A 16149-nucleotide genomic window follows, 5' to 3' on the forward strand; every position below is an offset into this window, starting at 1 on the left:
AGATATCTAAAGAACTGACATTTAAAATCAGAGTACTCTATTTTCACCAGCAGACATGAATGCTTTTGGTGTAATACTCTACAGGAAAGAAAGAAGAAAGTCCTGGTTTGGATTCTTAGTTCCTCGTCTTGCATATATTCTGTCTGAATGTGCCTTTGGCAGCTCAGGTCTTGAAAAGTCTTAGTAAGTCTTGCTGTAATAAGCACTACAAGCACAGTTACCTATTTCATTCTAGGTTTCTTGATTTATTAGCCTAATAGGTAGTGTTTGAATATCTGTGAGCCCTTTCCTTACTCTTGGATTTGGATGCTGTTTACTACTAAAATACATGATTCTGTAAAAATATTAAAACACAAGAAAACTCTCTGAACTGAGAATTTTTATGTATAAACATTAGGCACAGGTATATAAAGATGTAAACATACCATGAAGGAATGTTCTGCACACAGCCATGTGCACAACCCCATATAAGCATGAATAATCTAAAAAGACAGTCCTCACTTCTCCTATGACTTGAGTCCTAGTAAACATTACCTTAGCTGAGGTTTTTGCTAAAATGTCCTGCAGTTCCATAATTTTCTGCACAAGTCCATGGAAGTCATTACAAGTTGGGCAGGCTAGAATAATAAAATATGTGTGTTAACAAATTAATTCACAGTAGGTTGAAATCATGCCAAAGTTGACAAACAATACACTTAAATTCAAGGTTTTAAGAAAGCTTGCAGGACAGAAAGAAGGTAAAAAGCACACCTTTCATTTTACGATATAAGAATTAATAGACTTACTGCGGTTAAGATCTGGGCACTGAGAAATAAATCCTTGAGGCATGACAAGTAATTGCACATCTTGCATTATGCCCTATGTGTAAGTGGAGAGAAAACAAAAGGATAAATTATTTTTACCTGTCAAAATGATGTTTTTCATTCACCATGTAAAACATTAAAGCCCACACAGAAAAACTATTCTTATGAATAAACAGCTTCTTGTCTGGACCCAATTCAGTGATAAAAGAATAAACAGAAATTAAATTAAATAGATGTACAGGCATAATGAATAATTTTTAAAGACATAAGATTAAATTTCAAGATATAATTATGTGGCAAGAGTTTGGTGGTTTTGAATTCATTGTTATTTTTAGTTAGTCACTGCAGAAAAGCTTGCAAATGACCTTTAAAAAGTAATTTGAAAACAGCTGCAGTTTCAGTTACTTAGAAATACTCTTTTAAATAATATGCAAATTTTTTTACAAGCTGTAACTCTTAAATAGATTTGAAGATTAAAGAAACTAGAGTCAAGAAAAATACATTAATGCAAACCCTTAATGAGTTTGTGCTGGTTTTGGCTGGAGTAGAGTTAATTTTCTTCACAGAAAAGTAGCTGGTATGGGGCTGTGTTTTGGATTTGTGCTGGAAACAGTGCTGATAACACAGGGATGTTGCATAAATTACACAGCAACAAGGCCGTTTCTGCTCCTCCTACCACCCCACCAGCGAGGAGGTTGGCGGTGCACAAGGAGTTGGGAGAGACACAGCCAGGACAACTGACCCCAAATGACCAAAGAAGGGGTCATATCCAAGACCACAGGGCATCATGCACAGCATTTAAAGCTGGGGCAAGAAGAAGGAAGCAGGGAACGTTTGGAGTGGTGGCATTTGTCTTCCCAAGTAACCATTACTGGTGATAGAGCCCTGCTTTCCTGCGGATGGCTGAACACCTGCTTGCCCATGGGAAGTGGTGAATTAATTCCTTGCTTTGCTTTGCTTGTGTGGCTTTGCTTTACCTATTAAACTATCTCAAACCATGAGTTTTCTAGCCTTTACCCTTCCAATTCTCCCCGCATCCCACCAGGGTGGGGAGTGAGCAAGTGGCTAGGTGGTGCCAGCTGGGGTTAAACCACAACAAATTTTGGGGATCCTTCCATAAAGCTTGCAAAATTATGAGAAACTACGTTTCTGCTGCAGAGCTGCATGTCGTTAAGAACTTAGGGAGATTTCAGCATGAAATTCAACAATGATATCTGGAAAGGGATGGTTTCACCCAGAAGAACAGATCCCATACTTGCAGGCAGACTTTACATGCCATGCTTAGTTAAGATACAATTAGTAGCTAGTCTGCTGCTCTCCAATAGCAAATTTCAAAGTAATCCAAGATCTGTGTTATGATTACAGAAACATAAATTGGTTGAGGTTTGGAGGCATCTCCTGAGATTATCTACTGCAACTTCCCTTTTCATGCAGGACCAGCCAGAGCAGGTTGCCCAGGACTGTGTCCAAAGAGCTTTTGAATATCTCCATAGTAATTTATCTTTGACAAATCTCACAGTAGAACTGTTTTCTTATGTTCAGATGGAATTTCAGGAGTTTCACGTTTTGCCCATTGCTTCTTGGCCTTACAGTGGGCATTAGCAAGAAAAGTCTGGATCCCTCATCTTCATTCCCCTCACAAATTCAGGTGTTTATACACATTGAAGAGATCCTCCCGATACCCCCTGAGCCTTCTCTTCTCCAGGCTGAGCAATTCCAAATCTCTCAGTCTCTCATCATATGAAAGATGTTTCAATCCCTGAATCATTTTACTTAAGTTCACTGTTTATCTTCCAGGGAATGCATACCTTAAAATAACCATGTGCAGTATTCCTCTGTCCCAGCCAAAAGGTTGTACCCAAAGGTAAGTCCATGAAAGGCTTCTCCACAACTCTCTCATAAATTCTGAAAAGGAAGTGGAAATTAGAACCCCAAGTTGTCTCATTTAGTTTACTCAGAGCTCAAACATTCCAGATGTGACAACTTCTTATAAAACAACACTCTTTACTTACTTATTGCAGTCCACGTGTAAAATCAAGTGAGAGGCACTGATTGCTAAGGAAAGTCTGTGCCATTTATCATCTGCCAGAATGTATGGGAATACTTCTGTGTGGGAGCGATGACTGCCTGAACGATAATGCAACCTGATTTCATTTCGATGACCGCTGCTTTCCAGCTCCAGGTACCTGTACCATAAATGTATCATCATGTCATGAACCATTCTCATCAGCACAGCAACATTTTACATAAGACATCTTCCCATCATCATGCAGGAACTATTTAAAAGAGGAAGAAAAACAAGAAGATACAGAGGCAAAAGTAGACCCTTTTCAGATTTCCACTGCATCTCTTCTCAGTGACAAATAATAGCAGGTTCAAACTTTCATGTCACTACACAAGATTCCAAGCCAAATATGTTTTCCTCCAACAAAACCATTTTCCATAACATGATCTGAATTACACTATTATAAATAATTGCCTCATACAAAGAAAGCACAATAGAGATACTCTGAAGGCATGAATGCACAGAAGACAACCCCAAGTTTTGCAACAAGGACATCATTAGTAATTACCAAGGGAAGTAAGGACTGAGACTGAACACTCCTTTGTTTGCTTTTATATGTACTGTTACATCATCTTTCCTTTTCTGTAATGAAGTTTCTCCAAAGATACACAAAATCAAGAAATGCTAAGGCTTCAGAACAATTTATATATGTGTACGTATTTGCTTTGTTAAATAAGTATGTGTATTTGTGGGGTGGGTGTACACATATATATATACACACATCTATATATGTATGCACATCTATATATGCAAATACGTATACATATAGCAAAAACTCAGCAGTGCAGCTGTGCTAAGTGAACCTAGCAGATTGCAAACACAAGCTTTGATGGTGAAATTCCAGCTGTTCAATTTAAAAAGCACTCCATAACCAAACTCAGTTCTTAGGCTGTCTCTCGCATGTTGGACATCTGGGAAAAAGCGTGACTAACCATTTGTTTTTTAAAGTAAATCTTTAAAATTCCCAAGAAAATTATTTTTACACAGGAATTTTCATGGCTACATCTGAATCAGACATGACAGTGGCTTGTAACCGGAGTGCACATGTGTTCCAGGATGACATCATTTACTTTAACAGGCTATGTACATTAAGGAATAGAAAAGACAGTGATTGTGGTTTTGAAGAGTAAAAATGAGACCAAATCAAAACTATCCTGTACAATCATTATCGCTAGGAGAAGGCTTGCTGCACACCCCTGCTTCCTTCAGGGTGTTCCACAGTGGAACATACCTAGCAACAGCACAAAAACCACTAGTTTTTTGCAAAACCAGCAAAGGACAATTTCTTCTTCCTCCCCAGTATTAAGAAAGCAGTTAACTAGAGTCAGATATAAATTTTATAATCAATTTACCTCCTCATGGCCCAAAAAAAATTTTTGCATTCGCAAGAAGTGGAAACTAATTGAAGGCCTGGCTGGAAAAATTGCACCATAGTGGCAGACCATCAGTCAACTTAATAAGTTATCCTTCAGAACTGAAGCTTCAAGGATAAAAATAAGGCTACTCTCAACCCAAAAGAGAAGGGGAACATTAGAGACCTGGACTTCTCCAGCAACTTTAAAGCGTCTCCACCTAGCAGCAGAAAATAAATGGAAAACGAATAGCATGGACATGTTGAAACATTATCTCCTGGTAGAACTAGGAGCTCTCCTTCATTCCAAGTCAATAGCAGAACTGATGCCAGCACACGAAATTCCAGGCAGGCAGGCAACAACTACACTAGTAGACATACAGTCAGTACAGAAGGTATAAAACAAACACTTGTGTTGCCCTTATGCATGTAAGATAATGAAACCTCTGCAGATGAATCATGGGTTTGCCAATAAAAAGAAGACGTTGCTGTACAAATTTCATGAATTAAGAACTGCTGAGAGAGGATGCTGACAATCAATGATGCTGCAATAAGCAAGGAAATTTTCCTACACAAAGCTGCGCAGAAACTGTGGACACTTGCGGTTTTGTTTTAATGGTGATTAACACACTGCTTTCACATTCACAGACGATACGTTTTGTTCTTCCATTTGGTAAACTAACAAATATAACTACCTTTGAAATGAGAAAACATGAATCAAAATGGAAAAGAAAATAATAGCCATTAGAAGAATTATTAGGAGAATAATTTATGGTTATTAATAATCTGTACAGGCAGCAGCAAAACACAATTAGAAAAGCAAGTGAAATGACAGCCAAAGCAATACTGCTTTCAGCTTGAACAAATGCCATGATGCTGAAACACAGAGAAGTGAAAATGAATCATTTCCACTCCATTTTTTACAAAATGCTGTGCTTGCTATTCTCCTTTTCTACATTTGTTTAACTGCCTGGACTTACATGGCTCTATCTCAGCCTCATGAGTTTCAGGAGATGGGATGAGACTTAGCACTGACAAACACACATGGGTGATAATGAAAAGTCTGCCCACAGTGAGGCTTCTTGTTCCATCTTTGAGGCTGCAACACTTGGGTGTGTGGTTTTCAAAGGTTTGGAAAAGTCTTTGAGAAAATACGCTAAGCATTAACAGACCTGGATTTTAGAAATTCATTTCTGGTGACAAAAACACTCTGTACTTCTCTGTACACTCAGGCTTACTAATCATTTGAGAGAGAAAGGAGGGTGCTTTTAATGCCTGAAGGACATGCTCCCAAAGGAAAGAGTAACTGCATTGTACTGCAGTCTTCTCTAGCCAAGAATCTCATTACTGAAAAGCTTCACAGGAACCTCATCAGCTGAGTCACCAGCTTCTTGTCCACACCAGCCTAGCCCAGCCCACTCATTGCAGGGAGAGCAGCAGCCCAAGACATCCCATTTTAAACATCACTGATGCTTCTCCCAACAGCGCCAAGGTGTTCTTCTATGCTGCAGAAGGCAAACGACTCTTGGAGTGAAAAATAAGCCACAATGAGAAAACCAAAACAACAGCAGAACCCACACCTCTCTTTCTACAATTCATAATCTCTCCTGTTGTTTAATCAGTACCAGCCTACTTGATTTTAGCTCCTCAAAAAAACCACACCCACCTTGGATTAACCTTGGATTTAACTTCACAGGGAGATGATACATGCTTAGGTTTTTCTATGTTCGACACACAGAGAAGAAAGTGCCAACCTAGAAAAAAAGGTTGCTACATCTCTGTAGATAGCTCTGTGCGTGCACAATCATTGCAAAGGCAACAGCCAAGGCCACGGTAGCAGATCAGCCACTCTGCTTGGAAAGTGGCCAGACAGCAATCCCTAATGTACTGACTAAGGATGAGCCTGTCTTGGTAAGAGGAAGAAATTTGTTTCAAATGCCCCGGAGGAATTTGAGACAGAAAACAGTGATGATTTCTCTGCTGCCCAGCACTGATCTACTGTAACTTCTAGGTAAGAGCTGGCAGTCAGCGAATCTGCTCAGCTGTGGAGCTCTAATGACCATCCTGGCAAAGGGCATGTGGTCACACCAGCCCAGGCAGGACCTGCTCTTTGGGAGGTGGCAGACTAGTACAAGGAAGACTGTGGAAGTAAAAGTCAGGATGTACAGCAAAACTTAGAGATTTAGGAGGTGAAACACCAGATGGTCCTGGTGCACAGAGTAGCAGTCTTTGAGAAGAGGGAGGTATGGCCATGCCAGCTAACAGGCAGTGTTGGCAACGCCAGGTCTTAGATGGCTCACTTGTTCATTTGGCATCCCTTCTCACACAACAAATGCACATACCTGTTGTGATAAGGAGCGACACAGAGTCCCCAGTCAGGTGCAAAGGAGAGCCCTTTATTGCAAAAACCCAGCCTTCTTAAGCAGTTAGCCGGTTATCAGTTTACATAGTTTTAAGGCATAACAAACATAATTCAACCAACCACCATACACCACGATGTGAGCACACGACAGCACACAGCAGCATGTTTTTCTACCCCTAATTCAGCTGTGTCTCCTTCCCACAGTAAAGCCTTCCCTTTACAAAGCTTTACTTCTCTGTAACACATACTTACTCCAGGCAGCTAGTAATTTCAACTTCAATCTACAGCACGTAGACAAGTATTTCAGAAGCTAAAGGCAAAATATCACGTCTGCTTATGAATTTATTACAGGGTGGTGGGTTTTCTTAACTTTTTCTACTCACATTTATAGGTACCATATTAAAATATTTCTTCATGGCTCTTTGATCTACACTGAAAAAAAAGGCAAATCACTAAAATTAAAGAGCAATATGTACTTAATAAAAATTAAAATCCTTATCTCCATTACTTATAAAAAAATCTTTATCTGAAGATTTTTGCTATCAAAGCTCTGCCTTTTTTGTTAGGTATAATTACATAAAACATTAAAAAAAAAGGGAGATCCTACTCAGTAGACCCTATTCATTGCACAACAGCAGCAAGCAATTCTGCGAGGTGTAGATTATGAAGATATAAAAGCAACTCATGCAGCACCACTACCAAATTCAGCAATGTGTTATTTGCTATTTTCTGCGGTATCATGACTGGGCAGTCAGGAGCATGAGCTCATTTTACTATGTTTCAGAACATTTAATTTGGAAGCAACACTAAGTGCTCTGAAATATTAACTATCAGTTTTTACTGCTTGGTGCATCCCCTAGAACAACATGGCATCAAAATATCCCCAGATAGGTTATCATTTTTTCAACCAAACCTTCTATATGAAAAGTCAAGTGGTAGCTTCCTTTAACCTGTAAGAATCTAGTTCCCACCTCTCACACTACTGCTTGACCTTACTGGTTTTACCCTTTTCAATCTAGAGCTCCACCTAGAGAAGACTAGCATTTTTATCAGGGAATGGTTAATTAAAAAATGGTCTTTGCTTTTCTGGATAAGTTGTAGCCCTTAGTTCAAGTGCACAATGGGCAGAAAAGCCATCAATTCTGTTTCTGTCACTTCCTTTTGCTGAATACAGTTTTAAAGCCAGACTGCAATTTTCTGATTTAGGGTATTTCTGTTCAAGAACGTTGATCCGTTCATTAAAACCAAATCTTTTGGCAGAAACAAACATTCTCACAGCAAAGCCTGTGGGGTCTAGGGTGATATGCTGGCTATAATGGGAGAGAGACAGAGAGCAAATCTAAGATTCTCTGAAAGACTTTCTCAAATATCTTTAATGCCATGATTATTACCGATATGAAAGCAGAGATCCCAGGTGAAGAGAGCTCAAAATTAGAAGAGGGTATTACCCATATCGACACAAAGTGTATAAACAACAGGACAGCAAAACCAGCCTCTCAAGTTTTGTATTATAAACTAGTGCTCCACTCCAACTCATATCCATCTTGGTGATCTCTCACACTTTTTCCCTGAAACTGGTGGGCTTTTTCACACCGACTGGTAGGAACAGGCCTTGGCCAATGCTGCTTCACAGACTGCCCTGACATCCTCTGCAAGGGTACTAACTGCAGGAGACAAAAGCATGTCAAGGAGGATGCTAACAATTATGCAAAATGGACAACAGCAGGCCAATGCTCCAGCCTGGGCACTGTTTGGTTTACTAGCACAGCCCTTGCCAGGCACTGCCAACAAATCTGCATCAGCACTGTATCAAGTGGAGAAAAAAAAAAAAAAAGATAATGACATTCCACAGGGTACTTGTCTCAGGTGGAAAAAAAACCACGTTCAAGTTCCTGCTCCAAATCAGGCAGAGTAGAGATTAACCGTGTGAGGAAAATGCCTCTGAAGCACCCCAGCCAGACAGCTGCTGATCATTCTGGCATTTACGTATCTCTTGTTTATTTTCTTCCACCACAAAAACAGTCAACCACTTCATCTTTGTTTCACCACAGCACTGCTGCTTGCACTGGATACCTATAGAGAACAGCTGTGGAGGAGGAAGGTGCATTCCTGATGTGCTCAGGTGATGGAGCCCAGTGCTGGGACATGCATGGAAGAACACCCTTCTTGTTGGGACGTTCATGGGACAGAACAGGCAGGCCAGAGATAACTGGCAGAGCAGAGAGGCATCATCCGCACACACTCACCTGCACAAACTACTACTGCACAGCACTGCAGCTTCCCTCCAGACAGAAAGAAGCCACAGCACAAGGTAGTGGCTAGGAAAGTGAGGTTGCAATACCCTGATGTGCAAGTGGAGGTTAGGAAACAAACATGTGAGGCTGTTCACATCCTTTCCATCACTGTGCCCCTCAGTGTCCGTACCCGATTCAAACTAATAAAGCATGCAGGAAAAAAAATTCTGTCAATAAGATATTGTTTTTATCAACTCCTTGCAGCCCCCCATCTGATTTCAGTGGCACTGCTGTGGCCTGGAAGCCTTTGCTGGCTTTGAATCAAGAATTTGCCTCTCACATGAGACATCTCTCTGCTGACCTCCCAAAACCTGAGGTCAACTAAATCAGGGAGGCAAAATCTCACCTTATCCCTACTGCAGATTCTACATAGCTTCTGCTGGGTTTAGTGCTATGATCCAAGAGCAAGACACTCCAGACCTTCCAATGTTACTGCTGATGACAAGGCAAGGCTCCCAGTCAGCGTTTCCACAACACATAGGAAGGAGCCAGAAGCAGGAACTGAGGCCCCACCAAGCTCTTCAAAGCACTCCAAAAAAAGCTATTCCTGCAAAAGGTGTTGGCTTGGTCTTGGAAAAATTCAACCCCAGTATTCCAGCACGTTGTCCATGCCATCCCTATTTGAGCCATGGATATGAAATCAAATTTCCAAAAGAAAAAATAATTTTGAAACACTACTTCTTGTCCTTGAGCAATTGCTCTCATTCCTCTCATCTCTCTCACTAACCCCATTTATCAGTGTATTTATTTCTGGTTTATTTTCACTAACACATAGTCCCAGGAATATCAATCTTGCCTATCTGAAGCTTCCTCTTCTACTAAAAATCAACAAGGGAAGAACTTTCTCAACTCAAACACTGTAAAAACAAATGGCATAAACCATGCCTCCCATTTCTTGACAAAGTTTCTCCATGGACTGCAATACAATAAATATTCTAGGACTGCAAATACAATAAACAATTTTCTAATAGATGTATTAGTAAAAGAGAAAGGCAGTTTCAACATAACTCCTCCCATTTCCTACCCCAAAAGAATACAGATTTGTTTGTTTGTTTGTTTGTTCATAGAAAGCCTTATAAACAACATCAGAAGAAAAACAAGATCTGTCAAAACTCACATTTCAACTATTTCAGTGGGGGTTTTCAACATCATAGGAAAGAACAAATCTTCTGTCTTTTATTCAAAAGGCCTGTCACTAGTCTTAATTCAAGTAATACGTTCCAGGGGCATATAAGCATTCTGTAAGATGTTCTCAAACAATTCACCCTGGATTAGTTGGCACTGCAATGATTTACACCGGACAGGCTGGCCTCACTTGATTTAACAAAAGTTATGGAACAGTAAGGTGCATGAACTACAGGAATTTACATCCTACTGCCTTTTTTTTTTTGCCTTTTTTTTTTTTTTGGTCACAGAGTATAAACTAAACTGAAGCAAAAATACCCCAAATCCAAGCAACAATGACATGGCATCAATCAATTTTATAATAATCTTTATAGCCAGCACTTAAATAAACAGGTCGTTCCTAACACCATGAAGGCATTAAACAGAGTATAACACAAAATGACTGCTTTACAAATACTTCCATCCAACCCATACTCAGGGATAGAAATTACATCTCCCAAACCAACACAAACAAGGAACATTTTTCTTTTGGGATAAAGAGCCTGGTCAAGCTGTCAGTGTCCACACAGAGAATCCTTTGTCCCACAGAATATTCTCATGCACTGGAAAAGCAGTGAATGAATGAAAGAAAATACTTTTTTTTGACACCTTTGATGAAACATGCAAACTGCATCAAAAGAATAGAAGACTGACATGGAGAAATTTAAAATCACTAGAAGAATTCCAAAGCAATTGACTGTTACGAACAAATTCCGGAGGGTTCATAATTATTATCAGACCAGTAAGAAACAGAAACTAAGATTTAATACCAAAAAACTAAAATACAGAACACCACAACCCTCCACTCTTCCAACAAAGATCACGGGGTGTTCTAAAAAGAAGAAAGAAGCTATTATCTCTTTTGGCATAGGAAACAGCCATACCCAACTTTAATGTTTGAAAATTAATCCCATATTAGTCTTATCTAACATCTGCTCTGCAATTATTGGCTCGGTGAATATTGGCTTAAGTGGTAAATACTGAAAGCTTTTCTCACTGTAAGAGGTTTGCAGCAGATTTTGTGGTATCAGAGAGGACACTTGACACTGCAGTCCAGAAATACCAACACTCATACATCAAAAGCAGGGAACGTACAGTTCCACCTCTATTTCAATACAGTGGTCAAATGAGAGAACAAAATTCATGCATCGGGAATTCACCTCTGACAACTTATCTCCTTGCAGCATAAATCAGTACGAGAGAAAATGTCACAGGTAAGTTCCTCCTATATACTGAAAGAGGTCTGAAACCATTGCACAGCACAGCCCATTTGACAGCAGATAATCAAAAGAGACCAACCGCTGTAAAAACAAATGCTAAGGAAGGCAGAAAATGAATGAATTAGTACAGAAATAAATTAAGAATTCCATTGATTTCAGTTCTCGGTTCCAGGATATAAAAAGCACTAACCAAAGGAAAGAATGGTTAAACTACAACCCAGCAGTTTCATCCTTTAAGGGCCTAATATGAAGTATCTCAAGAGATACAAATACAAGATTAGTTACATAAAGCCATCTAACCACAAAAGGAGCAAAAACCTTTATTATATCTCTCCACTGCTGATGATTAAATAAAAATATATGATGGAAAAGCAAGACCAAACATATATTACAACCCCATCACCGAGTAAAATCATCTCTCTGCCAACTATTTTATCAAGAAGAAGGTGAGATAAATTCAGAAGTGAAGTGAGGAGAATACAGCTTAAACTGAAAGATGAAACACTGAGCAATCAGTGTTTAACAGGGTTTCTACTCAGACTTAAGGTATCCCTTCATTAACACAATTAAAGATATTTATCTTCTTAATGTGAAGTACATCACATTTTAGGCAGGGTACTGTCTGTGGTCAAGGTAAAGCTCTCAAGTTAAGAACACATTTAGAACTTCTATCTTTCAGACATATGCCATACATAATTCTGCCATATATAAAAGATGCATTCAGCTGCTTGAAATTCTGAATGATTACTGATGTGTAGTTTGAATTCCCTGACACCACAAGAATTTTTTCTGAAATTATCACCTCCACACTGTGCCCAAAACTACTACTGCCTGAGCTCCTTGGCTTTTCACCACTCTGATCAGTGGGGAAAAAAGCAGTGTCTGCGGAAATGTATGAGCAAGTTAGAAAAGGACAGTTACAGGCATTGTTTCAGATTCTTTCACTTTAATTTTAAAATATTTTAATACATTAAATACTACAGAAAAGCATAATCATAAAAGGGGAAGCCAGCTTTGATACCCAACTAGGAAAAGAGAAAAGCATTTAAATAAGTATGAAAAGATTACTATAACTTCAGAAGATGATTTCAGGAGCATCTTTTTATGGTGACAGCAACAGCCCAGCCTCAGCAAATGCCCACGCCTGAGACTTACATGGGTAACTTCTGTATCTCTCTGACAGCCCAAGGACAGCACTCAGCACATGACATTAGAGCGGAAACTTTGTGTGGTAGACCAGCCCTGTCAACTTCTTAAGACCCAAAGTCTTAAACAGTTGCATGATCATATCTCAGTGGAAGTATTCATTTTTGATGATTCTCAAAAGGGAGCCAGCAAAAAGGAACAAAAACAACAATTACATAAAACTAGACAACACAGACTGAATCAGTAAATTCTGAATCATGAAAACTATTTTAAGTTTATAAACAAAATTATAAATTTTTTAAAACCCTACAATTTAGGAAATGCCCTCAATTGCTGTAAATTCACATATTTGCACCAGTGTCCCTAGACCCATGCAAAGAGAGGATTAGTTTTTACTCTGACTTGTTTTCAAAAACACAAAGTAGTTCCCTAGCCTTTGAATAAATGCATATTTTTCCACTTTTTAAACATTTTAATTTTCTTGTACCATAGAAATTCTTTTACCCTAGAACCATTAGTTGCCATGAAAGCTCTGTAAAATAAAGCACATGAAAAGGTACTTGTGTGATAACTATTACATCCTGCAGTTGCTGCCACCTTCAGCCTACCTCTCCACCATTCAACTCCTCACTGCAGAAACGTAAGAGCTAGTACTGACCTCTGTAAATTAGAAATATAGCTGCAAGGCAGCAGTTCAATGCTAGCACAACTTTTTTTGACATCAGAGTGATAAAAGGCTAAAGCTAGTGCAAAGGAGTGGACTGAGGTCTGGTATTGCTATTTTCCCACTATGATGACTGCTGTGACAAAGACTTCACAAGAAGTTAAGAACTAAAGGACTGTTACAGCCAAGTCCCTGGTCAGAGGTGGGCAAGGTCAGAGATGGAGATCCAGCACTGAAGAAGCAGCTATTTAATACAAGCCATCCAAATGCTTCCTTTTAACATCTACATTTTCTTGTCTTTATTGTCATTCATCATAAAAGAACATAAAACCATAACAGAAACTACAGGAGACTCAAGAGATGCTTGTCTGGTTCCAGTATTATCCACACCTAGGTCAGCCCTCATTTTAGGACAGTTAAACTGAACAAACACCACTATGGCACAGAGATATATTTTTGTACATCCTAGCACAGAAGAGACCTGAATGTGTCTATTAAAAGCCTAAGGGCACAACTAACGCCATCCAGGAGACATTCAACTTCTCCTTTACAAGTTGGAAAATGCTTTTATAAACTTGGTATAATGATCCTTTGGAATGTTCTCCTTCTTCTTGTTTGTTTTGTGGTTTGTGTTTTGGTTGGTCTTTTTGTTTGTTTTTTACACATAGCTAAAGTGCAGAAGATGGGGCCTCTGAGAAATAGAATAGAAATTGACTTGGAGTATCTTCCAGCACAAAATAATTGTCACCATGCTTGCTAATGAAAACTTGTACACTCATGTAAAAGAAACAGACACTTTGCTGCACTTAAACATGTCTTTACTTTTTTTTTTTTTTTGCTATTTTGTAGTGAGACTGTCAAGAAAGAATTATGGGATTGTACACAAGGAAACAAAAATAACTAGGAACCTAAAGCACAGCTCACCTGTTTCTCATGCTAATGACTGTTTAGAAAGTGCACATTTGAAAACTCCTTTTTATTCTGCCAGAGAATCATAGGGCAATTATCTTTAATAGCTATTACTCAGACAGATATATAAAAAATATCCTATTTCTCTAGCAGTCTTTATTCTATCAAAAGGATAATCCTTAAATGCTATCTGTCATTCACTTCAGTTTTTTAAGGCTGACAACATTTTGAAGAAAGTGCTCTGCCATTCCTGGAAAGATGTAAACCCATAACTGGAGGATTTTTTTTTCCTTCTTGCTTGCAATTTTAAAAACTGGTGAAGAGGTGCCCTTACAGGGCCAGGCTTCGTCAACCAGTGTAGCTATAGTGACATGACAGTTTTAAACCAGTTGAAAATCTGGTCCTTGTGGTTATGAACAACAACAGAGAACTGGCTTTTCATGCCCTTGGTGGCAAGGGACATGTAAAGAAAAACCCCTCTTCCCCTTCCCTTGGCGGATTTGGAACTGTGACTTTTTATGAATATGCACAATGTGCCTATCCAAGCACTATAAATATTTACAAATCATCTGCTACACAACAATTTTTCTCTAATTTATGTTCAATTTTTTAATGCATGAATACATATAGTTTCATTAGCCAGCATACGGGTATCAGTACTTACCTGTGATCTAAATGATGGATAGAGAGAATAACCCCTGAATTCAAATGGGATTGTTTTAAGGTCACCAGGATTGTGAATTCACATTTATTTCTTAACTTCTGAAAAAATATTTCAGCTGTTTCTGGAGATGCCTTCACACTTCTTGAAGTATCTAAAACATAAGAGGAAAAACACTCAGTATAAAATCTTATGTTACTTTACATCCTCATTCAAATAGCTTACAAAATAACAGGCTATTTCTGAGAAGCACAGTTGAACAGACAGGCAAAAAGCAGGGACCAAAGTATTTAATACATTTGTTTTGCTTGCAATGGGAGCCATTTCAATGAAAGAGAACACATTTTCTAGGACACCTACTCTGTTCTGGGGAGGGGAGGTATTTTGTTTTGATCCAGGGTCTTAACTCTCATTTTCTTCATGCATGGCTGGACGGTACCTTTAATATCTCATCCAAAATTTGGGCTCACTAGCAGTGAAGCACAGTGACAACACTAGACATGAGCCTAAACCCTGACACGTGACCTGAGCAAATTTTTAATGACTTCTACAAAACTGCTATGCCTAATAGCATAAGTACATAAATAAATAAACTAATTTAAAAAAACCCAAAACAACAAAACAACAAACAATTTATTCAGCTTTAAGTAATAGTTTAAAAATCCACCAAATTTCAAAAATATTTTATCACTAATTAATTGCTCTACACTCCAGTTGAGTGGCATTTTCCTGCTGCTTCCTGCACAGGAAGTCATGAATGTTTGTTAGAGTAATGGCACATATACAATAAAGATTTTACTTTTAAAAACCCACACACAACCTAGACTGATGAAATATTTCTGCTGAATTTGCACATAACATGTATAGAAAATAAAAAGGCCCAAGCTTAAAACCTCTAGAGAGATAATTTATAAAATAAGATGTCAAATTCTAGAAAAATAATTCCCAATCTCCATAATACATTATACCAGAAAAAAATTAATACACATTTTTAATGCACAAAATCAATTCATTAGCATGTGTAATCAACTGTGTAAGAAATAAATCAATTCACAAGCTTCTTGTCACAGCAATTTGACCATTCTGCCCTACTTGGGGACACTAACTCAGGAACAGCAGTAGAGAGCTAACAGCAATAGAACTGGTGATTTTCTTTCAGCAGCACTGGAGCTGAGCTCTCAAGTATACCACTCTCAGCTTACACCACTGTTCCTATAATGGTTTATTCTTTAAGTTGGACCTATGAAGATGCTGCTGTCCATTAACAGAAACAGTATATTTTGGTTTATGGATCAGGAATATTTTTAATATCCGTTAAGAAATGCAACAACCTATGCAAGTCCTAGCCAAGCTCCTGCACAGTGTCACACCAGGTTGATTTCCATTTGTTTTTCACAATGGGGAATCAAAAAGAAAAAAAAAGGAAAAAATTAATTTCTACCACAATTCTATGAAATTCTCATAAGCAACTAATGAAAGAAAGTATATGCTTAACATCCCTACACTTAAA

The 16149-nt window shown here is 38.5% G+C and overlaps 1 protein-coding gene across 1 annotated transcript in view; it reads right to left on the minus strand.

Moving 5' to 3' along the window:
• NELL2 (neural EGFL like 2) overlaps positions 1-14813 on the minus strand; it is a 120801-nt gene extending 105988 nt beyond the window's left edge. Inside the window, exons 1-5 of the mRNA XM_017733156.1 lie at positions 14643-14813; positions 2816-2989; positions 2612-2708; positions 786-858; positions 535-617 (exon numbers count right to left, since the gene is read on the minus strand). Coding sequence (XP_017588645.1) covers positions 535-617; positions 786-858; positions 2612-2677 — 222 coding nt within the window. The 5' untranslated portion in view covers positions 2678-2708; positions 2816-2989; positions 14643-14813. The remainder of the gene's footprint in view (positions 1-534; positions 618-785; positions 859-2611; positions 2709-2815; positions 2990-14642) is intronic.
• Between the last annotated feature and the right edge of the window lie 1336 nt (positions 14814-16149).

This window comes from Corvus brachyrhynchos, unplaced genomic scaffold (assembly GCF_000691975.1).
Source record: "Corvus brachyrhynchos isolate BGI_N302 unplaced genomic scaffold, ASM69197v1 scaffold32, whole genome shotgun sequence".
In the NCBI taxonomy this organism is placed as follows: domain Eukaryota; kingdom Metazoa; phylum Chordata; class Aves; order Passeriformes; family Corvidae; genus Corvus; species Corvus brachyrhynchos.